The following is a 25895-nucleotide window of genomic DNA, read 5'->3' on the forward strand; positions in this document are numbered from 1 at the left end:
TTGTTTACACACGATCGGATAATCCGATGGAACACATTTGTTGTCGGACAATTTGAGAGCATGACCATCCAACATTTGTTGTCGGAAATTCGGACAACAATTGTCCGATGGAGCATACAGACGGTTGGATTATACGACAAAATCCGTCCATCGGACAATTATGGTCGGAATATCCGATCGTGTGGACGGGCCTTTGGTTGTGTGCTCTGCTTGCCACAGTTGGTTGTCTGGAACCTCAAGAAAGCAGGGGCAGGGCTTAGTTAAAATTTTTGCAGGTCACTTGAGTTTCTCCTCATCAAACCATGTCTTTATGGAACTTGCTTTCTGCCCAAGGGCACAGTCATGCTGTAACAGAAAAGGGACATCCCCGAAATGTTACTATAAGGTTGGAAGTTCCCAATTCCAGCATCTGCCTGGATGAGTCTCCTCCCGTATGCATGCCTAGTAATTACATCATCCTGTACTGGCCAATCAAGATGGCCAAAGACTCCACAACCTGGAAGACCAGCGAGGGAACTGTCCGATGTCTCATCTTTGGAGTGGAGGTGAGGATTTACAGAATTTAGCACCATTTTAAAGTATATAAAAAATTTAGGATGATGAAAGGAATAGCTTTAAAGCATATCTAAAACCTAACCCAAACATGTTATATATTATAGGTTACCAGTCTTTTGCACATGGAAGAGAAATATATTTCCAATATATTTCAATTTTTTTTTTTTTTATATCTGTGACATTTATTTACAATATATTGTAAATATATGTCACATATAATTTTTATTTTCTAAATATATTGGAAATATATTTCTATTCCATGTGGGTAGCGGTAGCGTTACATTTCTATTTTCAGTCATTCTATCCCTTTATTTTTAACTGGTAATAAAATAGACTCCCATAAACTGGCATGTAAATTGCCACCATCCCTCGTGAATAGACAAAAGGATTACCTCCAAAAATAGGGTATTTTGTTGGCAATGTAATAAGTTCAAAAAGATATATACCGGATATACTTGAGTATAAGCCGACCCGAATATAAGCCGAGGCACCTAATTTTACCACAAAAAAACGTATTGACTCAAGTATAAGCCTAGGGTGTCCTTCTGCATGCCTCACTTTGCCTCACTGTGTCCATGTACATGCCTCACTGTGTCCATGCCTAGACTGACGTTTAACATGAGAGTCTATACACTTGTAAAGGAGAAATGGGGCTACATGTGTACCAAGTTCCAGGTCCAGGGGACCTACGTCCGGCCAGTAACAGGTCCCCAAAATCAACAGAGAAATTACCATTTAACATGGGAGTCTATGGAAGGGGTGCCCAGCTTTGAAAAGTCGGTGCTCCCCGGCCGTAGGTCCCCCGGACAACAAACCTTGCACACTTGTAGAGAAGTGGGGCTATATGTGTGCCAAGTTTGGGGTCCAGGGGACCTACGGCTGGCTGGTACCGGATACCCGAAACCAGGAGATCAGGCGCAAAAAGGTGACTCGAGTATAAGCCGAGAGGGGCACTTTCAGCACAAAAAAATGTGCTGAAAAACTCGGCTTATACTCGAGTATATACGGTCAATTTATTTTTTTATATTTATTACAAAAACATAATAGAAAAAGACACAGAAACCACAAACGTGGTAGACAATTTAAAAAACAATGTTACATTGGATCCAGCAGCTTGGCATTCCCGGGAACCTTTACGATTGTTCTTGGGATCTCAATGCAGTTACCGTTATCATGGTTTATATGCTCTTGCATTTCAATGTAACATTGTTTTTTAATTTGTCTACCACGTTTGTGGTTTCTGTGTCTTTTTCTATTATGTTTTTTTAATAAATATAAAAAAAAATTATATATCTTTTTGAACTTATTACAAACAAAATCCCATATTTTTGGAGGTAATCGTTTTGTTTATTTTTACCTGGTAATCCTGCAAATTACACAGTTCCTGTCCCTCGGTGTCTACACTAATTTCTCCATTAATCTTAAGAAAGATCCATGGTTGTCACCCAGGGTGGACTTTGTTCATCTCCATTACATGATGGATTATTGGGATTAGTAGTTTACACAATGAAGATAAGGTTTTTCTAATATGCTTTATTTTAAGCTCCCAGGGAGCGACAAAAGAAAATTGTCGTTCCCGTAATATGTTAAAAGGAATGCAGCCAGTACATCTAAGGACTGGTAAGCTGCAATATATTATGTTGTTTTTGGGTTTGGATATGTTTTAGGCAAACTACGTGTTTCAAGTTATGGTTGAGATCTACTTTCAATTATGCAACACTCATATTGTGTTAACATTGTGTACAACAGATGTTGCACTGAAAACAGCACTTAAGTATCACATAATTCTTATTTGTTGGTGTTCTGTGGGACGGAATGGGGGGGGGGGGGACGGAATGCATAAGACGTAAGGCTGTGCGTGAGAGACCCCGGGGACGCATCATTTCACATGGAGTCACTTCCTACAGGCAGGAGATCTGCATTCCACATTGTGAGTGTCTGAGCATGCTTCCTCTACACATGTTCACTACCTTCAGTCACATCATAACATCCCTTTATGAGAATACCGGTGTTCATTGATGCATTCCATATTGTTACTATGAGTAATGCGGAATAGTGCTCTTTATTAGTTAGGAATAATCCAGCTTTGGAGCATCTGCATTGGGCTTTTAAGTCTTATTCTGGAATTAATAATATTAATAGCAGCAGTAGAAGTAATAATTATTAGGAAAAAGTACAGCCTGCATTCGAAATGGACAAATATGGCTGTCCTCGTGTACACTATATGGCCAAACATTTGCTGACACCCGTCCATCGCACCTGTATGAGCTGTTGGACATCTAATTCCAAAATCATGGACATTACTATGAAGCTAAATGAAATTACATAAAATAAAGGTGCAAATATATAATATTAATAGATCAAATGTTAAATAGTCCACTAAATGAAAAAGTTCTACTGAGGAAGGCCTGTGATTGGGCGATACGCGTCTAGAGGGGAGGAGCCGATAGTGTGACGTCTTGCCAGGCACTGTGAGTGTGACCTTGGTGGCGCGACTGTGGAGGTTTTTATATGCAAATTTTACAGTTTTATCTTATTAGGCCTCATACACACGACCGAGGAACTCGACGAGCGAAACACATCATTTTCCTCGTCGAGTTCCTTGTTAGGCTGTCGAGGAACTCGACAAGGCAAGAAATAGAGAACTTGCTCTCTTTTTGGCTCGTCGAGTTTCTCGACGAAAATGTACACACGACCGGTTTCCTCTGCAAAAAAATATCTCCCAGCAAGTTTCTTGCTGTTTTTTGCAGAGAAACTCGGTCGTGTGTACGAGGCCTAAGAGTACCTTGTTTTTGGGGGCTTTTGAATACATTTGTATACGGAGAACACTATGGTCATGGTCTCTATACTTATTATTTACATGTCCTGAACTCACGGAATCTTGAGCAAAGCTGGGAGGTGATTTGTTTCCTTGGAATGCAAGTGTGCAGAGTTACTAGTGGAAAGGAGCAATTTGGATTACCCACCATTGATTAATGAGAGGAGGAGATCATTAAGGACTCGTGGGAAGATCTAATTATGAGTTTTAACTCATCTGGGAGGTGAGCACGCATTCTTACTGGTGGTGTGCACTCCAGGGTATTATTATAGTATTGAGCAGCATGGTTTAATTTCACTGTATATTTAATAACATTTTTAGCGCTGATTGTTTTTCTCACAATTTACTATGGAGCTTCTCATCTTGGCTATAACAGTCTCCGCTCCTCTGGGAGACTGTTTTGGATTTTGGAGTGTGTGTTGGAATTCGCCAAAAGAGTATTTTTGAGGTCAGGTACTGATGTTGGACAAAAAGACCTAAATCGCAGATTTCCAATTCATCTCAAAGTTTTTCCGTAGGGTTGAGGTCAGTGCAGGCCACTCGAGTTCCTCCACGCCAATTGGTCCTTCATGTCGTTATGGAGCTGGATTTGTACACCTTGACTCAATAACTTGGAGGGGTGTCCACCTACTTCGGTTTCTATGACAGAACATGGAAGTAAATCTCTGTAATGGGATAACCGTAACAAAAAAAAAATCTGGCAGAGGTTTTATCTATTTACTTCTTCATCCAATTTTTAAAAATTATACGTTAAAGTGGTACTAAAGTCTCCAAATACGCACCTCCATTCCAGAAATGGGACATCAAAGCTCCCTTGCTAGCACCTTCTGAGTGTGGTGTTTTCATTTTGGAGAAAGAGGTTGCAGATTGGATCACCATTGGGTCTCCTTGAATATATCAATTTTGGGGAACAGATTTATCATCTGTATGATTACCTTTATGAATAAACCTATTTATTAGTCACAGAACACAAAAGCTGACATCTTTCATCTTTTTTTTTTTTTTTTTTTTTTTTTAGAGCAAGTCATGGAGGAAGATCAAGAATATGGTTCACTGGTCTCCCTTTGTCATGTCATTCAAGAAGAAGTATCCCTGGATTCAACTGGCAGGACATGCAGGTACCACACAGAAAACCATGTTAGAGAAAGGTTCTGAACATAATCCCAGTTTTATCTCTGGCTCCCAGATAAGGAGCTATGCCCTCACTTCCTGTCATGATGACCACCACACAGGAAGTGAGTAAAAATCTCCCTAATGGGAACACAGAGGGTGTTAGAGACCTGTGAAAGGGGCCCTGCCCCAACCTGCCACTGTTCCTGGGCTTCCCCATTCCATTGAGAAGTCTGGGAACACTGGAAGTAGTTGGGCTAGCAGCTTACAGAGGAGTAGGACCATCTGTTCCTCCACCTCCTCTGTGACCACTGAAGTTTTCAGTTCTTTGTTTACTTGGCTGGTAACACAGATTGTTTTGATTATGTGTTACCAGAGACCCCTGATTTCTCAAAAAGGACCTATCACTGCCCAAGCTATTACAAGGGATTGTTCATCCCTTATAGCAGTGGTCTCCAAACTGTGGCCCTTTGCTAGCCTTTATGAGGCCCTTGGGGCACTATTCCTCCAACTGATATGAGGCCCTTTTTTTGTTTATAGAGCAAAAAATTAAAACCACAGAGGTGATCAAATACTATCAAAAGAAAGCTCTATTTGTGGGAATAAAAGGACGTCAATTTTGTTTGGGAGCCACGTCGCACGACCACACAATTGTCAGTTAAAGCGACACAGTGCCGAATTGCAAAATGTGGCCAGGTCCTTTAGCTACAAAATGGTCCGGGACTTAAGTGGTTAAAAAAGTCCCTGACCCTTTCTAAAAACGCAGCAGCTAAAAAACGCATAGATGTGAACGTGTCCCATAGGAAGCCATGTTAAATGGACTGCAGTGCGTTTCTGCAAAATGCACTAAAAAATGCATAGGTGTGAACCAGGCCTCAATGTGAACATCCAGTATAATAGACACATTAACAAAAGCAAATGTCCAAATTCAAGTTCAAAATGTATTCCGGCAAACGTGTAACTTCCTTGTCTTTGCAGGTAGTTTCAAGGCCGCAGCCAATGGTAAGATCCTAAAGAAGCATTGTGACTGCGAGCAGCGATGTCTCAGCCAGCTTATGAATGATGTGCTGAAGCCCTACGTCCCCATGTATCACGGCGATGTGCTGAAAGACGGTGAGAGATACAACCAGATGGAGGACCTGCTGTCCGAGTTTGAAAGTCCCTGTGTCATGGACTGCAAGATGGGGGTCCGGTGAGCACTGCTTTTTATTAATTGGTTTAAATGTATATGAAATGAATGCTATAGAGGGAATGGGGTACACTAGGTTGTTCTATGGGGTCTCTGCTCTCTTATGGCCCATTGGTAGGGCCAGCATTTTAGAGCTTATACCAGTAAAGAGAACTTCTCCTACCAGGAAACTTCGCCCCTGTTCACATTGACTGCGGCTTTGAAAAATGGGGTCCCTCGGCGGCTGTCTCGGCTCCTCCTCGCAAAAGCTTTCCACCTTCATGCGAGCGAGCTCGCATGGTGAAAAGCTTTTGCGAGCGCGCTCCCGTGATACAGCGACGGGCACAGCCGCCGACTGTATCACTCGGCCCCGCCCCCCGGCGCACCGCGTCATCCGCTGTGATTGACAGCAGCGCCAGCCAATGGCTGCGCTGCTATCAATCCGTCCAGCCTAGCCAATCAACGGCCAGGCTGGGAATCGAAGAGGATCACGTGGATGCGCGCGGGACTTTTGAGGGGTCAGGTAAGTAAAACAGGGGTTCGAGGGGGGCCGGTACCATCGGATGTTTTTTCACCTTAATGCATACAACCCCTTTAATGCAAAGATTTATTTTCAAGTTGCACCCAAAATTGACCAAAGTAGTGCATGTGCTACTTTTTCAAATCAGCGCAGCCCCGCAAAGTCGGCATCACACCCATGTGAACAGTGCTATTGCCGGCTATAGGATGCACTTGCCATGCAAAATGACTAAAGGCAAATAGACTGTGCACTTTGGAAGAACAGTTGCCCCAGAGCTTAGTAAATGAGCAAAAGCTCTGCTGACTTCCGTCATCCATTCATGGGGAAGTAAATGTTTTATATTTTTATTTCCCTTGCGCGTGATTGGGTATTCTTTGCAGTTAAGCTCCATCTCATTTACTAAGCTATGGAACAACTGCTCTTGCAAAGTGTACGGTCTGTTTGTCTTTACTAAATCCACTCCTATGTCTGCGGCGCGTGGCGGGTGTGCGCGTGCCTGCTAGCCTGTGATGACGAAGGGACATACGGATACGCCCATTTGTGCAGCCGTGCCATTCTGCCAAAGTACATCGTCGGCAAGCGGCTAAAGAGTTTCGTTTAACTACTTGCCGACCAGCCGCCGCAGTTCTACGGCGGCAGGTCGGCTTTCCTGCGCAAGAGCCTGTAGCTCTACGTTGCCTCGCGAAGCAGCCACTAGGGGCGTGCCGCCCGCTTGTCCCTGGTCACCCGCGATTGCTCGTTACAGAGCGAGAACCGGGAGCTGTGTGTGTAAACACACAGCTCCCACTCCTGTCAGGGAGAGAAATGCTGATCTTCTGTTTATACAATGTATGAACAGCGATCAGTCATTTCCCCTAGTGAGTCCACCCCCCCATACAGTTAGAACACACCCAGGAAACATACTTAACCCCATCCCCGCCCCCTAGTGTTAACCCCTTCCCTGCCAGTGGCATTTTTATAGTAATCAATGCATTTTTATAGCACTGATCGCTATAAAAATGCCAATGGCCAAAAATGTGTCAAAAGTGTCCGAAGTGTCCGCCATAATGTCGCAGTACCGAAAAAAAAATCGCTAATCGCCGCCATTACTAGTAAAAAAAAAATATTAATAAAAATGCCATAAAAATGCCCCCTATTTTGTAGACGCTATAACTTTTGCGCAAACCAATCAATAAACGCTTATTGCGATTTTTTACGAAAAATATGTAGAAAAATACGTATCGGCCTAAACTGAGGAAAAAAAAATGTTTTTATATATTTTTGGGGGACATTTATTATGGTAGAAATACCACCAAAAGAAAGCTCTATTTGTGGGGGAAAAAAACACACCAATTGTGTTTGGGAGCCACGTCGCACGACCGTGCAATTGTCAGTTAAAGCGACACAGTGCCGAATCGCAAAAAGTGCTCTGGTCTTTGACCAGCAATATGGTCCGGGGCTTAAAGCGGGAGTTCACCCATTTATTTATTTTTTGACCTTTTCCCCTTAGCTTCATGCTCGTTTTGTCTAGGGGAATCGGCTAGTTGTTTTAAAATATGAGCCGTACTTACCGTTTTCGAGATGCATCTTCTCCGTCGCTTCCGGGTATGGGTCTTCGGGAGCGGGCGTTCCTTCTTGATTGACAGTCTTCCGAGAGGCTTCCGACGGTCGCATCCATCGCGACACTAGTAGCCAAAAGAAGCCGAACGTCGGTGCGGCTCTATACTGCGCCTGCGCACCGACGTTCGGCTTCTTTCAGGAAAATCGTGACGCGATGGATGCGACCGTCGGAAGCCTCTCGGAAGACTGTCAATCAAAATAGGAACGCCCAGTCCCGCAGCCCATACCCGGAAGCGGCGGAGAAGATGCATCTCGTAAACGGTAAGTACTGCTCATATTTTAAAACAACTAGCCGATTCCCCTAGACAAAACGAGCAGGAATCTAAGGGGAAAAAGTATATTGTACGGGTGAACCTCCGCTTTAAGTGGTTAAAGATTACTTTAACAATCAATGTTGCACGTTGGAGCAATGAATGATACTGTTGCTGTGTATTGTGACACATCAGAAATTGATTTATGCCGACTTGTGAAGAGAGATCCACTTTAGTCCAGATAGATGATAATTCCTGGGAAAAGCAGGACAATCTTGTTTGGTGAAACTCAGGGCGGTTCAGGTAATGCGATGGAAAGTGCCGGGCCTCATCTAATTATAACCTCATTCAGAGTTCTTAATCGTCTTTATCCAAAACCGCTGAAGTGGAAGTAAGCAAATCATGCAAATGTACAACTTACATCTCCTTCTTTGTACACATGCCATTATTCATCAGTGTGGATAATTGAACAACATGTCAGCTAGATTTTCAAATAAAAGACAATTAGCTTCAGCTGCAGAACTCAAGTGTGTGATTTAATAAAATGAAAAAAATCTTTACTGAAATATCAGGGGCGGTATTGTCAACTTGTTATGCTATCAGCCCCATCTTTCCTTTATTACGTTCTTACTTAAAGCATACCTCCCAACTTTCTGAGATGGGAATGAGGGACACCTATCAGCAAAAGTATGCAGGGATAGGACACACCCCTTGCCACGCCCCCTTAAAGGAGAATTGTACAAAAAAATAAGATTGGTTAAACCCACAAGTGCTTTTCTACCACTACTATTCCTTTATATTGGCTTTTGAAATTTACAAATGCAGCAATTTATACATCAGATGAATGGTTTGGCACTGGGAACACTTTTTGATAGATAAAAAGTGCATTTTATATACAACTCTATAGATCAGACCAAAATGAGGGACAAATGAGTAGAATGAGGGACAGAGGGACATTGCTCCAAATCAGGGACAGTCCCTCGAAATCAGGGACAGTTGGGAGGTATGCTTAAAGGGGTGTTCCAGGCATTTTTTGTGTTTATTAAAAGTCAGCAGCTACAAAAAGTGTAGCTGCTGGCTTTTAATAAACATACACTCACCTGCTCCACGTTCCAGCGACGCGCCGATCGGGGCTCCGCTCCTCTCCCCCCCTCCCCGGCCGGCGTCTTCATCCTAAGTGTGGGCACCCGGCCGTGACAGCTTTCGGCTTCACGGCCGGGCACCCACTGCGTATGCGCGAGCGGCGCTGCGCTCTCTCATTGGACAGGCGATCGCATGGGACCTGTCATGTGTCCCAGGCGATCGCCTACTGCAGCCCCTCCCTGTAGGAGATTAAGCTATTTGCCTACAATGCCCCTCGGCGGAAGGAGGAAGTGGGACAGGAAGTCCCACTCCTCCTGAAGCCCCCACTAACCCCCCAAAAAAATTACATGCAAAATGTGGCATGTAAGGGGGCGAGTAGTGGGTTAAGCGGAAGTTCCAATTTTGGGTGGAACTCCGCTTTAAGAACCCAGGACAAGCATGTTAGGAGGCTTCAAGTGGTTGTAAACCCTTATTTACCCAGTGAAGTGACTATCCTCAGGTGATACACAGAGATGAAACAAATCTGCCTACATAAGTTGTACCTGCTTATCTGAGGTCTTCTCTTCTCTACAGCCATTCAAAGTGCCTAATATATCAGGCTTGTCTGAGAGTTCAGAAAAAAAGAGGTGGAGAACTGAAGTTACACTTTGCAGAGCTCAGTGAGGAAAGTTATGAGAGCTGATTGGTAGGAAGTGACACACATCCTTCACACAGCACACAGGAACAAAGCTGTCAATCAGCTGGAGGTCCCTCCCCTGTCACCATTTTTCTCTTTATGTCAGGAAAACTTGTCAGAAGTGACTAATGCTGATAGCAGAGGAACAAAGCAGCAGACAGAAATAACACTTAGAGCTCCTAATTGAGACATGCGCACATTATAGAGCAGTGGTTCTCAACCCTCTAGTGCTGTGGTCCCTTGATAAAATTTCCCTTCTAACTTTAGCTTGTTCAATTAAGCTTTGGAAATAAAACCTGGAAGCGGATTGGTTACTATGCACAACTTTGTTTAGTTTTAATAAATCTCCAATACTGTGTCCAATTCAGAAAAGGAAGGGGCCGGTAAATGACATAGTTACCAACCCCTTCCTCCACTCTCCATCCGCCTGTGTGCCCAGAAGAGCCAGCGGGAGAGGGAAGCTGGTGCGATGCGGGGGGACGAGGGGGGGGCACACAGGGGGAATATGATGTGGGTACTTTGGGGAGGGGGATTGGTGCAGCTGGACAGGAGGACAATCACAGGACAATGTGCTGTGTCTCTCCCTCCAGTAGCTGAAAGTCGGGAGGGAGAGACACAGTGATTTGTTCTGTAATTGTACCAATCCACCTTCTGTCTGGGCCCCCCTGTGTGCCCGGGCCCCCTACAGATGGCCTGGTGGTACCCCCCTATTGACGGCCCTGATCAGAGCTGATATCCAAGTCCTGACAGCATGATGATGAACAGGCAGACGTTTCACTGGTCAACCTTTTTGGTGAGACATCTGTGCATCTGTGATCAGATATGTACAGAAACCAAGTCATTAATCTGCATCAGTTCATCTCATCTGTCACTTTGTCTGTGTATTTTTGGTCTTCCAAGTTAAAAACAACTAATACATTCATGGCAGGGCTCCTGCAGCTATCACCTTCATACTTGCCAACTGTCCCGTTTTTAAAGGGACAGTCCCGTGAAATAGGACCTAGTCCCGGCTAATTCAGCCTGCCGGGACTTGTCCCGGCTAGTGGGGAAGGCAGGTGCGGCAGTATGTTTATATATCTCCCTGCAGTCCCCGGCTGCCTGGTCCTGACTCCTGACACACACATTGCAGAGTGAGACGGAGTGAACTGAGCCCGCCCCCCTCCTTCTCCTGCTGTGTGAGGTTTCCTGTATACACAGAGGAGGAGGGGGAGGAGAAGGAGGCTCACCACGCTGCTGCCGAGAAAAGCTGCTCGTCTGACAAGATGACACATGTCCTAATGCAAAGTAAGTGAGCTTTCCAGAGGGGGAGGGAGGGGGTCATGCCTACAGGTTACAGTTTACTGTGAGTAATTTTGGGGGAAAGGAAATGTTCTAGGGGGCACTTTATGATGTATGCTGCAAGGGGGCTTGGATATGAAATCCACCCCCTTAGCACATACCCCCCCCCCAAATTAAAGCTGCTGTCTGCCACAGAGGGGGTGGCCCTTGGCATCTCAGAAAAGATGTGGCAAATTGCTCCAGGTGCCCATACTAATGCCCCCTTTCCAGGCAAGTTAGCAAAGTGTGGGTTCCAGGTCACAGGTCCAGGTTCACACTGAAAAACACAGGAACACGCTGTGCATTCTGTGCAATTTCAGCCCAATTATGTCCGCACACTCTCTGACCATCTCCTGTACCATGTCTGCAGTCTCTGACTAAGGATGAGTTCCAGCGTTTTCACACAGCCCATGTGCAGAGCCCACCAGGAAGTCAGCACTGCGCTAATCACAGGCAGTGAGTCATAGGTGTACAAGGCAGGAGGCGTGCTGATACTTGTAGTCCTTTATATTGGACCTTCCCTTACCCTAAGGACTTCCTCTCCCCTCTTACACAATCACAGAGGTTGTATCAATTTCCTGTAATTCTCTCTTTATTGAGTAGACCCTATAATCCAGTGGTCTCAAAAAAACGGCCCGCGGGCCATTTGCGTCCCGCGGACCAGTTATAAATGGCCCGCAGGCAGGGCGGAAGTGGGGGGAGTAGATTTCCTTCACATGCAGAGTAGCGCAGGAAGCGTCTCTGTCATAAGTTTACTTCTCTGTCTCACGCTGCAGCTGCTCCCCCCCCCCGGCGCCCCCCCTCTCTCTTCTCGTCCATCCCTATTTGCTTGTGATATCACCTGGGATGGACGAGAAGAGAGGGGGGGGGGGGCGGGGAGCAGCCGCAGCACGAGACAGAGAATCGAACATATGACAGACGCTTCCTGCGCTACTCTGCATGTGAAGAAAAAAGAAAAACAAGTAAACGCTGACATGTACACTGATTGTGCCCCATGTGCTCTGTTTGTTCCCCATCTACCCCGATTGTGACCTCATGTTCCCCATGTGCCTTAATGTGCCCCATGTACCCTGATTGTACCCCGATTGTGCCCCCATGTACCCCGATTGTGCCCCGATGTGCCCCATGTACGTGCCCTCATGTACCCTGTTTGTACCCTGAATCTGCTCCATGTACCCTGATGTGCTCTGATGCGCCCCATGTACCCTAATGTGCCCCGATTGTGCTCTGATGTGCCCCATGTACCCTGATGTGCCGGGCTCTGTACCCTGATGTGCCGGGCTCTGTACCCTGATGTGCCGGGCTCTGTACCCTGATGTGCCGGGCTCTGTGCCCTGTCGTGCCGTGTCCTGTGCCCTGTCATGCCGGGTCCTGTGCCCTGATGTGAAAGGCTCTGTACCCTGATGTGCGCTGTGCCCTGTACCCTAATGTGCTGGGCTCTGTGACCTAATGTGCTGTGCCCTGATGGTGAGTGGTCAGTGTGTAGTGGTCAGTGTGCAGTGTAGTGGTCATCGTGTAGTGCAGTGGTCGGTGTGCAGTGGTCGGTGTGCAGTGTAGTGATCAGGGTTAATAATGCATCCACTGACACCAGTGCTGGGGGTAAAAATGCGTCCACTTACAGCAGTGCTGGTGGTAATAATGCGCTCGCTGACACCAGTGCTGGGGGTTAATAATGTGTTCGCTGACACCAGTACTGTTGTTTTTGAAGTTTGAAAGTTTGCATGCGGCCCCCCATGGCATATGAAAACTTTTCTTGTGGCCCTCAGGTAATTTGAGTTTGAGGCCCCCGCTATAATCTGATAAGTAGGCGAAGATTATGCGGAGTGGGTGGAGCTTCGGGGAAGTGAGTGTGGTAATTAATTAATAGCTGTGCTGCAAAGTGTCCCTGGAATTTTTTTTTAAATGTTGGCAACTATGCACCTTCCAAATTCAAAACTAAAAAATGCCATTAGTGGTTGCAGTAATGACGAGCAGGTCACCCAGGGTCACGGGGGATGGTCGGTATCCTACAGGAGATGTGTCTGTCTCTGGCTGCTGGGACAGGGACACTAGCACAGAAGGTGTTAAAGGAACTGTCAGAAGCTTGACAGTGCGTGGGCGTGCTCTGTACATAGCTGGAAGGAAACTAGTGTACATGTGTTCTCACTGACAGCGATATCTGCAGTGTCCAACCACAGAGCCGCCAAAATACCGCCTTGGTTTACCGGTCACAGACCAAGGCTGGTCTTCAGAATTGTATCTCTATTGGTAACAGGCTGGCTATAGAATTTTATAACGGCAATCCATCTATATTTTATTTCTCAAAAAATTCACTCTCCTGTTCCAGCACTGCCCTTCCATTGGTGGTCCTCTTTTGGCATCTGTCTACAGCAGAGGTCTCCAAACTGCGGCCCGAGGGCCAAATGTGGCCCTTTGTTAGCCTTTATGCGGCCCTTGGGGCACTATTCCTCCAACTGATATGAGGCACTATTCCTTCCACTGACACCAACAGGGGGCACTATTTCTTCTACTGATATCTATGATGGGATACTATTCCTCCTACTGATAGGGGCCCTACTTCTCCTCCTACTGACCACCAACCCTGAGGCCACATTTATTCTTACTGGTGCTGGGCCCGGGACATTTTCTGCACCCACTGGACACAATCCGACCCTTTCTAAAGTCTGAAGGACAATAAAGTGGCCCTTTGTTTGAAAAGTTTGGAGACCCCTGGTCTACAGTCATGCAACGCACTTCTTGTGGCCTCTAGAGGTGTGTCCTCATAGAGCCCAGGCTCACAATGGAACCCTCCATAGACCAGTGCTCACACATCATCATTTTTAGTCTTTTAGATCTGCAGCTTTCGTCTAGGCCCTCTTTACGCTGTGCTGTTCCATTGCGGTACATGTTAATGTACAGTATTTAGTTCATTAATGCATTGCATTACAGTAGGGGACTCCTAGGGGCCCTTATCTGGCCTGCTACTTGATTTTATCCGGCCCACAGCTGGGGTCAGTGACATATCCTCATTGTGCACTAATTGAGGATTATGGTCAGCAGAGGCTGCTTATATCTACTTCTGATGAAAGGGGGGACTCTGACGGGGCCCTGATGAGGGGGGGAATCCTATGAAAGACTCTGATGTAAGGAGGGCTGTAATGGGGACCCTAATGTAAAGGGGCAATCTAATGGGGATCCAGATGTAAGGTGGGACTCTGATGTAAGGAGGGCTGTAATGGGGACCCTAATGTAAAGGGGCAATTTAACGGGGATCCAGATGTAAGGTGGGACTCTGATGCAAGGGGGGCACTGATGGGCGCTCTGATGGAGTCCTTAAAGCGGAAAGTAAACCCATCCATAAATAAGTTTCATTTACGGCACGTGCTGGAAATGTAACACTCCCATTGGTTGTGCTCCCAACCAAATTGTCAAATCATCCAATCTCTGGTCTCATAACTGATCACATGTGTAGCATCATGGCAGTTGAAGATTAAACAGAGGGAAAGATGGCAGTTTCCTTGGCTGAAAACGAAAGGAGGGTTTAATTCCACTTTAATGTAAAAGAGGACTTTAATGGGGACCCTGATGTAAGAGGGGACACTGATGGGCGCACTGATGGCGATCCTCCTAATGAAAGGGGGGCTCTGATAGGGACCCTGATGGAAGGGGGGGGGGGAAACCTATACAGACTCTGATGTAAGGGGGGCTCTGATGAGTTTGACAGACTTTTGAGTGTTTATGGGCTACTTCCCCACCTTCTAGGCCCGCCTTCTCAGGGATTGGTGGAAACTCTTTAAATATTCAGACTGCAGCCTCTGTCCCTCCACCCACTATGTTCTGGAAATATCCAAAGAGTTCCAGAAGACGTGGAGGCAACAGAGCCACGGCCTTTGTAGCACTGCTTAGTCTCCTAAACACAACCCATTCTATGCCTACGGGAAGCCAATCTAAATTTACCGACACTAGCAACAGTGAGGGTGCTACACATAATATGAGATCCAAACTAGCAGATATTCTATATGACATCTAGCTAAAGTTTAGATCTAACAGCTGATCTAAACTCTGGTGGTACAAAGCACAGGGGGGAACACTGATGTCACTGGCCAAACAGAATGAGATTTTTACAGCAGGAACCATTACAACTGCTTGGAAAAAAAAAATATTTCCTCTTTTCAGAATTGGACGACAATACGAGATTGAAATCGCCCATTGTGATCTGCTGACATCAGCAGTCCGCTGAGTGCGTCCAGGTGTCAGGTGTTCCAGGAGACCTTGAACTGTTTCAATGTATCACCCTCGGTTGTCACTCCCGCAGAGCCGCTTATCATCTCCGGCTTTTCCTGTTTCTCCCTGGAAAGTCTCTCCTCATTATTATAATTATACTCGGCTCATTGTTGTGTGCTTAACGCATCAATGGACTTTTTATTCCCATTGTCAGCAGACCCTTGTAGAATAAAAATGAAATCTATCCAAAATTCATGGGCCATAAAAAAAAAAGCACACCCTGCCTTTCCGTACAAGCCCAGCTCCGTCATCGCCCTTGACCGGGCAAGCTGACCCTAACCTGCAGAGCAAGGTCTGGTTTTCATTAAAGGGAACCTGTCATGAGAAAAGCACAACTCCTGAAATCTGGTTAATTGGACCCCTGTGGCTTCAATGCCTTCATTGCTGGCACCAAACAAGCATGGAGAAAGTGGAGTTAAAGGGGTTGTAAAGGTTATTTTTTTCCCCCTAAATAGCTTCCTTTACCTTAGTGCAGTCCTCCTTCACTTACCCCATCCTTCGATTTTGCTTTTAAATGTCCTTATTTCTTCTGAGAAATCCTCACTTCCTGTTCTTCTGTCTGTAACTCCACACAGTAATGCAAGGCTTTCTCCCTGGTGTGGAGTGTCGTGCTCGCCCCCTCCCTTGGACTACAGGAGAGTCCAAGGAAGGGGGCGCCCACTAACACACAGCTCCTTTCTCTATCTGCAACGTAGAGAGCGTCCCGACTCTCCTGTTTTCCAAGGGAGGGGGCGAGCACGACACTACACACCAGGGAGAAAGTCTTGCATTACTGTGTGGAGTTACAGACAGAAGAACAGGAAGTGAGGATTTCTCAGAAGAAATAAGGACATTTAAAAGCAAAATGGAAGGATGAGGTAAGTAAAGAAGGACTGTACTAAGGTAAAGGAAGCTATTTAGGAAAACAAAAATTGTACCTTTACCACCCTTAAGACCAAAATTATTTTGGAGGTCAAAAAGGGTAGGCACTGGAGACGAATGGAGTGATAATGCTAAAGCAAAGAGAAATTTGAAAAACACTTTTATTTCTTCAGAGGGTGTGTTTTTGGATGTATTTAGAATAGTTTAGTTTATTTCATTTACAGACTCATGTTAGACAATATTGCTACAAGCATTCCATAATCACAGCCCTTCCCTTTCTTAACAATCTGGCCGTGGTGTGGCACCGGGGGGGGGGGGGGGGTATTGTCACAGTTTGCTGCCTATCCTCAAACGCAAATGCGATGCGTTCCAATGCATTCACGACAGTGCACACCAGTGAAACCTCGGTCAGCATCCAGGCTCTTTCCTTAACATCCCCGTGGGTTGGAGGATGTTAAAAAAAGAGCCAGGAGGCCGAGCAAGCCGTCCGAGCGTAGCGAGGACGTGAGGCCGACTGGCCACTTTCCTCTAAATCCACGTCGCCCTGAATGCCGGGTTCGCTGGTGTGTACTGTCGAAAATCCATTGGAATGCATCGCACTTGCGTTTGGAACGCATCGCGCATGCGCAGTTGCCCGCCACGTGACTTCCGCAGCATTCTAGGATAGGCAGCAAACTGTGACACTACACCGGCTCAACTTTACAGGCAAGTGCTTTGTGAATAAAGCACTTGCCTGAAAAACTTGCGGCGGCGTAACGTAAATGACATACGTTACGCCAGCAGAAAGATCCGCTGATCTTTCTGAATCCGGGCCACTATGTTTTATGTAGCAGATGACGCATGCATCTCTAGAGTATGGAACAAACATAAAATGACACAAGATAATGCGTGTTTATTCCTCTAGAGAATCGTGAGAAATGTTGCAGAATAATCTGTCATCTTCTATGTTGTTCACACATTTTAAGTAATTTTCCATCTGCCACCCGCCTGCCTTGTGCTGCAAAGCTGAAGCTTCATGTAACAAGTATTCCTGCAGCTTTTTCTTTATAGCTCTGAAATTAAAGTGTATGTTACCCTAAATGTTTATTTTTTTCTATGTGTGTGTTCACATATGTTTATTTTATAAATCATATCCTGGTTTATTCTGCAAATCACCTCTCTTTCTTGTTCCAAACTGACCACACAAAGCACAGAAGCTGATCTGTGTTAGTGTGGACAGTTTTCATCCTCTGGCTGGCCATTCAGAGGTACAGGACTCTGTGCAGACACACAGCATGCCTGTATTGGGTAGTTTGTTCAGTCACTGCACCCCCTGACCAATCATAGCATGCCTTTAGCATGTTACATACCCCCTTCCAATCACAGTCTGCCTCTTGAACAGGCCCCCTGCTCAAGCCCAGCCTGCATCTTGCCTTAGGATGAACAGGCTTTAGAACACAGGCACACTCCTGTAACCCCACTCCCCACTATCAGGATCAGGAAGAAGAGATGCATGGCCACATGACAGAACTTTTTAAAGTGTTGCTAAACCCACAAAAGTCAAATCAGTCTGTATATGCAGTAAAGCAGGGGTGTCAAACTGGTGGCCCTCCAGCTGTTGCAAAACTACAAGTCCCATGAGGCATTGCAAGGCTAACAGTTACAAGTATGACTCCCACAGGCAGAGGCATGATGGGACTTGTACCGTATTTTCCGGCGTATAAGACGACCCGGCGTATAAGACGACCCCCTAATTTTCCAGGAAAAATTTTGGTTTTGGGATATACTCACTGTATAAGACTACCCCCTTCTTACTGTCTTTCTGGAAGCTGAGGGGTAGCCAGAACCGCTGACAGAAACAGGCTTTTTCAAATCTCACTGTGCCATTACATTACATTACTCACTGTGCCATTACATTACATGCCCAGACTGTGCCATTACATTACATGCCCCCACATTGCCATTGTGCCATTACATGCCCCCACATTGCCATTGTGCCATTACATGCCCCCACATTGCCATCACTTGCCCCCACTGTGCCTGAACTTGTTGCCCCCCCCAGTGCATTAACACTCACTTTTTTCCCCAGCGCTGACAGTCCCCCATGCTGCGATCGCGATCGTGAAGGATTTCAAAGCCGCGCCTTCACTGCAGAGTGTTCTGTGATAGGATGAACAAAAATCTTCCCAGCAGCGCCTCTGTTATGTTTCCCGCCTATCACGGACGTCTTCTCATCTCGTCCGAGGATGAGAAGGCATCTGTGATAGGAGGAACAAAGAACAGAGGCGCTGCTGGGAAGATTTTTGTTCATCCTATCACAGAACACTCTGCAGTGAAGGCGCGGCTTTGAAATCCTTCACGATCGCGATCGCAGCATGTTAGACTGTCAGCGCTGGGAAAAAAGTGAGTACTGAGACTGTACCCGGCGTATAAGACGACCCCCGACTTTGGATGCATTTTTTTGCATCCAGAAAGTCGTCTTATACGCCGGAAAATACGGTAGTTTCGGAACAGCTGGAGGGCCGCCAGTTTGACACCCCTGCAGTAAAGCATGCTGATTATATGCACTGTGAAACCTTAATAGTATGCACTGTGTTAAAGGGTGTTTCAACCTGTCTTCTCTGATCCTCCTCTTCTTTCACTGTCCCCAATCTATCTCCTGATAAGACAGAACATTTGGAGTCACTCTGCACATGCTCAGTTTGGTGTGTATTGCTGAAGAGGTATTTTTTTTCTTGGGAGGGTGCATGGGACCAGCACAGGGCCAATCAGCACTGTCCGGACAGAGGGTCAAGGGCCATGCAGCCTCATAGGACAGTCAGAGGAGAATGAAAACTCCCCCTACAAGCTTTAACCAGACACTGATAGAAGTCATAAGACTGCTATGTACTGCTGATGAGAAAAAGTTTTTTCAAGTTTATATTTACTAAAAAAATTGCATTTCCATGTTCTGTGTACTGTGGGAGACCAGATATAGTGAATGCAGGGTCCTGGGTTTAGTAACACGTTAACCTTATAAAAAAAAGAAGAAGAAAAAAAAAAAGGCAGTTATGGTCCCCCCTGGCAAAGTGCCCCTCCTTCATGTTGAAAGCATCCTCCATTCAATTCAGGAGGGGAAGGGGGTGTTTGTTCCCCCGCTTTCCTGGCCTCTTGCGCATGTGCAGAAGTGATGTCATGCTGCACCGGCCAATGAAAATGGCAGGAAACTGCCATACAGGAGAAGATGTAGACAAAGGACACGTCTCTTGGAAGAAAGGTGAGTATAAAAAATGCCTTTAGTTTCACTTTAATTGACTGCAAAGCTGAAAATACACGATTAAATCGCAGTGGGCGTGGCATTCATTTACAGGCCTGCCATATAAAGTTGGGCATTAACCAGAAGTCGCTTCTTCTATCAGAGGGGTTGTTTGCAGACATAGCCAAGGAGACATTGGCTTTTAGTGCCCTCACTGACATTGTATAGTTAATATTGTTAAGACTAAAATATAAAATGTTGTTTCTCAATCTTTCCCGTGTTGGTGACTTCAGGACCTACTTAGAGGAAGAGCTGACAAAAGCCCGGAAGAAGCCTAGCCTGAGAAAAGACATGTATGGCAAGATGATTGAAGTGGATCCCAGTGCGCCAACAGAAGAGGAAAATTTGCAGCGAGCTGTCACCAAACCGCGCTACATGACGTGGAGAGAGACGATCAGTTCAACAGCCACACTTGGCTTCAGGATTGAAGGCATCAAGGTACAGAATAGTCCATGATTAAGATATAAAGCTAAGTTCCAGACAAACCACTAAAAACCCATTAGAACTGTCGTACATGGAGACATTCTATTCTGTTCAACCAGTCTTTTGATCCCCTGCCAGACAGTGCAGCCAGACCAGTGACCTTACCTTTCTTTACAGTTTGGTCGTCGACTGTTCATGGGAGCCATTGGCTTCCTCTGCTGTCCATCAAAGCCAGTAACCAGGTAGTGGGGTATGAATGGTGCAGCAGCAAGGCTCAGGCGTGAGTGCGCACAAGTGCCCCCATGGGAAGCGGCTTCCCATGGGGGCACCAGACAGAGAGGAGGAGCACCAGCAGGGGACCCGATAACTGGAGGTTTGAGACTGCTCTGAGCAATGGGTAATTATAGAAATGTTTGTTGTTTTTTAAAAAAAAAATAAACATTTCCCTTACAATCACTTTAAGTTCAACTTAAAAACAAAAAAAAAATCTAATTTTTGGGCAGGTAAAAAAAATGTGCATTTATTATTTTTATTCTATAGAGCCTGCAGAGCATTGCACCTGTGATCAGCAGATCAAGGGTGCAATGTCTGGCTCCTGCAGACTTTCAGGATAGCTGTCTGCCTGTACCAATACGTGTTCTCTATTTCCTCGTTGTTCAATGAGGAAAATTGGCTCGCCGAGATCCTCGGCGGCTTCAACACAGAACTCGACGAGGAACTTGATGTGTTTGGCACGTCGAGTTCCTCGGATGTGTGTGCGGGGCCTTAGGGTCCCCAGAATTAAGCCAATAGAATTCAAAGGATGAGAGCGCCACAGGTTTCTACAGTCCAATAAATCTTATCTTGACATCCACTCAAAAGATAAAGCCAACAGATTTGGGGGGCTTACAGCTCCCCCTTCAGCAGGGCTTGAATGCTGGCAATGATTGGAGCATATTGGAAAACAATTGTACACAAAGGGGCAGATCCACAAAGAAGTTACGACGGCGTATCTATTGATATGCCGCGTAACTTCTATTTTGCTCCGGCGTATCTTTGTTTTGTATCCACAAGATACACCTGAAGCTGGGCTAGATCCGACTTGCGTACGTCTTAGTACGCCATCGGATCTAAGGTGCATATTTACGCTGGCCGCTAGGTGGCGCTTCCGTCTAATTCCGCGTCGAGTATGCAAATTAGCTAGATACGCGAATCCACAAACGTACGTCCAGCCGGCGCATTTTTTTACGTCGTTTCCATAAGGCTTTTTTTGGCGTAAAGTTACCCCTGCTATATGAGGCGTACTCAATGTTGGACATCGTTCCTGCGTCGATTTTTGAAAATTTTGCGTTGTTTGCGTAAGTCGTTCGCAAATAGGGCTTTGCGTAGAATGACGTTCACGTCGTGCGCATTGGCTTGTTGCGGGTTAATTTCGAGCATGCGCACTGGGATACCCCCACGGACGGCGCATACGCGCCGTTCAGAAAAAAACGTCATTTACGTTGGGTCAAGTAAAATTAACATAAAACACGCCCACATCTGTAACATTTGAATTCCGCACCCATACGCTGGCAGATTTACGCTACGCCGCCGTAACTTTAGAGGCAAGTGCTTTGTGAATACAGCACTTGCCTCTCAAAGTTGCGGCGGCGTAGCGTTAATACGATACGCTACGCCTGCCGAAAATTACGATACGCTACGTGGATCTGGCCCAAAATGTACAATGGTTGCGGATTACCAGAGTAGCGATCCACAACAATTCTAATCTAAGCTGTGACCCCCCAAAACATAGTTACATAGTTAGTCAGGTTGAAAAAAGACACAAGTCCATCTAGTTCAACCATAAAAATAAATAAAATAAAAAAATATCATACAATCCCATATGCCCAATTCTATACCCACAGTTGATCCAAAACGTGTTGGCTTTATCCTTTGGCTGGTTGTCAAGACAGAGAAACATTTCCCAAACTGTACAAGCCTATGGCGCTCTCCCCTTTACATTCTATTGAAATGATTTCAGTGCTATATTAAACAGACCAAAAGGGTCCAAACAATAGAAGTTTAGGGGCAGATCCACGTACTTCGTCGCATATATGCGTAGGGCGTAGCGTATCTAAGATACACTACGCCGCCGTAACTTTTTTTTTTTCGAATCCTCAAAGAATTTGCGCCGTAAGTTACGGCTGCGTAGTGTATCTTTGGCGGCGTAAGGGCGCGGAATTCAAATGGATGTGATGGGGGCGTGTTTTATGTAAACACGTCGTGACCCGACGTAAACAACGTTTTTTTTAACGGCGCATGCGCCGTCCGTGGGGGTATCCCAGTGCGCATGCTCGAAATTAAACCGGAACAAGCCAATGCTTACGACGGTGACGTCATTCTACACAAATCCCTATTCGCGAACGACTTACGCAAACGACGTAAAAAATTAAAAATTTGACGCGGGAACGACGGCCATACTTAACATTGAGTACGCCTCATAATAGCAGGGGTAACTATACGCCGGAAAAAGCCGAACGCAAACGACGTAAAAGAATGCGCCGGCCGGACGTACGTTCGTGGATCGCTGTAACTAGCTAATTTGCATACTCACCTCGGAATTCGACGGAAACGCCACCTAGCGGCCGGCGGAAAAAATGCAACTAAGATCCGACGGCGTACTAAGACGTACGCCTGTCAGATCGATCCGAGATGCAGTCGTATCTTGTTTTGTAGATACAAAACAAAGATACGACGCGGGAAATTTAAAATTACACGGCATATCAATAGATACGCCGGTGTAATTCTTTTGTGGATCTGCCCCATATTGTTAAGGTTGTTGTGACTTGCATTATTGAATGACAGTAAATAGACACTACTCAATTTGGTTCCTTGCAAAGCCGTCTTCCCCATTTATTGCCCATTTATTACCTGCCCCTTATTTCAATACATTTCGTTTATTTTATGCTTTACTTTCCTTCTCCATATGTGAAAAGCAAATACTAGGAAAATTGAATCACTTTATTGCTCTTGTTAGGCTGTGCTATTCAAAGCAGGAATAGAGGCCAGGTAATAACGCCCAATTATTTTTCCTATTGCTATTCTTATATCACAAAGGCCGCCTGCAATATTGTTATGTAACAGCACTAAGCTGTCCCATACATGACCAGCTGCCGTGACTGAGGAAGGATGTATACAGCAATAGAATTGTTAATGCAGGATGTGCATCGCCACTACATTGTCATTCCGCTTCTTCCTGACAAACTTTTTGGATTGGAAAAATATTCTGTGTCATAAACAGTGTTATTGTCAAATCTTTTATAAGGAAAAAAAACTCCTAACATATCTTATCTTAAAATTAAAAAGAAAAAAAAAACACTTACTAAAAGCATGGGCCCAGATTCTCAATGGCGTTACGACGGCGCAACACCATTTGCGCCGTTGTAAGTCCTAATCTGGCCCCGGGAATCTATGCGACTGATTCTAATGCCGCGTACACACCATCACTTTATGTGATGAAAAAAAATGACGTTTTTAAAAACGTCACTTTAATTGACCGTGTGTGGGGGGAAACGTCGTTTTATGTCTTCAAAAAAACGACCAAAAATGTGTCGTTTTTCAAAACGTCAACTTTTACTTCACAGAAATTGACGTTTTTTCATCCGCGCATGCCCAGAAGCTACTTATGAAGCGAGCTTCAATGGAAAAACGTGGTGGAACGTAACCTCACTTTGCTAGAACATTGTGAGAAAAACGATGGTGTGTAGGCAACTTCGTCTTTGAAAATTGAAGTTTCAAAAACGTCGTTTTTTACTTCACAGAAAATGTCGTTTTTTTTCATCACATAAAGTGATGGTGTGTATGCGGCATTAGAATCAGTTACGCATAGATACCCATTAGATCTGACAGGTGTAAGGCTCTTACGCTGTCAGATCTTAAATGCAATTTTTTTTCCCCGCCGCTAGGTGTCGCATCGTCGTTTTCCCCGTCGTCTATGCAAATTAGGTAATTACGCGAGATTCCCGAACATATGCGCGGTCGACGCTGAGAATTTACGACGTTTCCGTAGCTTAGGCGACGCGTAAAGTTGCCCCTGCTATTATGAGGGGCAACCAATGTTAAGTATGGCCGTCGTTCCCGCGTCGAAATTTTAAAAAATTACGTCGTTTGCGTAAGACGTCCGTGAATGGCGCTGGACGCCATTCACGTTAACGTCTAAGCAAATGACGTTGGGGCGACGTCATTTAGCGCAATGCACGTCGGGTAATTTACCCGACGGAGCATGTGCAGTACGCTCGGCGCGGGAGCGCGCCTAATTTAAAGCGGGGGTTCACCCTATCGACGGGAAAAAAATTTTTTTTTTTTCTTTTACCTTTAAATCAGGCATTGTAGCGCGAGCTACAGTATGCCTGTCCCGAATTTTTTGCCCCCATACTCACCTTGTAGTCGTCCATCGAAGATACCGGGGAATGGGCGTGCCTCTGGAGACGGAGGATGATTGACGGCCGGCTCTGGCGCGTCACGCTTCTCCGGAAATAGCCGAAATAGGCTTGGTCTTCACGACGCGTGCGCATAGCCTGTGCGCACGCGCCGTGAAGAGCCGAGACCTACTCCGGCTGTCTTCGGGGAGAGTGACGTGCCAGGGCCGGCCGTCAATCATCCTCCCTCTCCATAGGCACGCCCATTCCCCGCGGGAGCCGAAATCTACGATGGACGACTACGAGGTGAGTACGGGGTTAAAAAAATCGGGACAGGCATACTGTAGCTCGCGCTACAATGCCTGTCTCGATGGTAACATCAAGTACGAGAGGGTGAACTACCGCTTTAAATGGTGCCCGCCCCATTTGAATTGGGCGGGCTTGCGCCGAGCGCTTTTACGATACACCGCCGCAAGTTTACAGGTAAGTGTTCTGAGAATCAGGCACTAACGCTGTAAACCTGCGGCGGTGTAACGTAAATCACATACGTTACGCTGCCCAGGAGCAACGTAATTGTATGAGAATCTGGGCCATTGAGTCCAGTGTTGTCTTGATGATGCAAAACTCTGTTTGCCCCTAACCCACATCTTTAATTTGGGACTGGCACATGCGTAGACACTCACTGAGTCGAACAAAAAAACAGGGGTACTTAAAAAGTAACCCTAGGTCGGACTTTATAGGCATAGAAAACAATGGAGAAGTAGAAAAAAAATATATATTTATTGAAAAAAGTACATCATATACATTGAGCCTTTAAAAAACATAAAAAATCATATAAAATTATACCAAGTATACAGTGAGCCCTTGTGCATCAACGAGTTTCACCACAGGCTTCATCAGGACACATTCAAGGTTCAAAGATAGCAAAGAGAAAACAGATCTCACTGTCTAATAGTAGAGTTAGCCTCATACACAGATATCATTTTAAGTTGTCTTTATATTACCTATATACAGACTATTGGAACTAGTCTCCTTGTCGGAAGACATCTCTATATATCATTGTTTTCTGATATCTGTGTATGAGGCTAACTCTACTATAAGACAGTGAGATCTGTTTTCTCTTTGCTATCTTTGAACCTTGAATGTGTCCTGATGAAGCCTAATGATGAAATGCGCTTTCCCCTCTAATCTATGGATGTGGCAATGCGAGTGCTTCCTCTTCTATTTACACTCACTGAGGGCCAGATCCTCAAAAGGGATACGCCGGCGTATCTACTGATACGCCGTCGTATCCCTGTTTCTATCTTTGGAACTGATCCACAGAATCAGTTTCCCAAAGATAGGCAGAAGATCCGGCATGTGTAAGGGACTTACACTGCCGGATCTTAGGATGCAGTACCGCATCCGCCGCTGGGGGCATTTCAAGTCGAAATGCCGCTTCGCCTATGCAAATGAGCACTTACGGAGATCCACGAAGCGGTTTAGCTTCGTGAAATCTCCGTAAATACTTACGTTGCAATCGTAAAATTAGGGCTGCTTTTACAAAGTGTAAACTGTTTACACCTTGTAAAAGTAGACCCTTCTTTGCAGCGACGCTGATT

General features: G+C 45.6%; 1 protein-coding gene across 2 annotated transcripts in view; it reads left to right on the top strand.

The window, feature by feature from the left end:
- The window catches only part of ITPKB (inositol-trisphosphate 3-kinase B), a 151140-nt gene that overhangs the window by 99268 nt on the left and 25977 nt on the right, over positions 1–25895 (top strand). For both annotated transcript variants that reach the window (XM_040351335.1, XM_040351336.1), the window contains exons 3-5: positions 4392–4491; positions 5462–5675; positions 19729–19933. In XM_040351335.1, coding sequence (XP_040207269.1) covers positions 4392–4491; positions 5462–5675; positions 19729–19933 — 519 coding nt within the window. The remainder of the gene's footprint in view (positions 1–4391; positions 4492–5461; positions 5676–19728; positions 19934–25895) is intronic.

Source organism: Rana temporaria, chromosome 4, assembly GCF_905171775.1.
Source record: "Rana temporaria chromosome 4, aRanTem1.1, whole genome shotgun sequence".
Classification (NCBI taxonomy): Eukaryota; Metazoa; Chordata; class Amphibia; order Anura; family Ranidae; genus Rana; species Rana temporaria.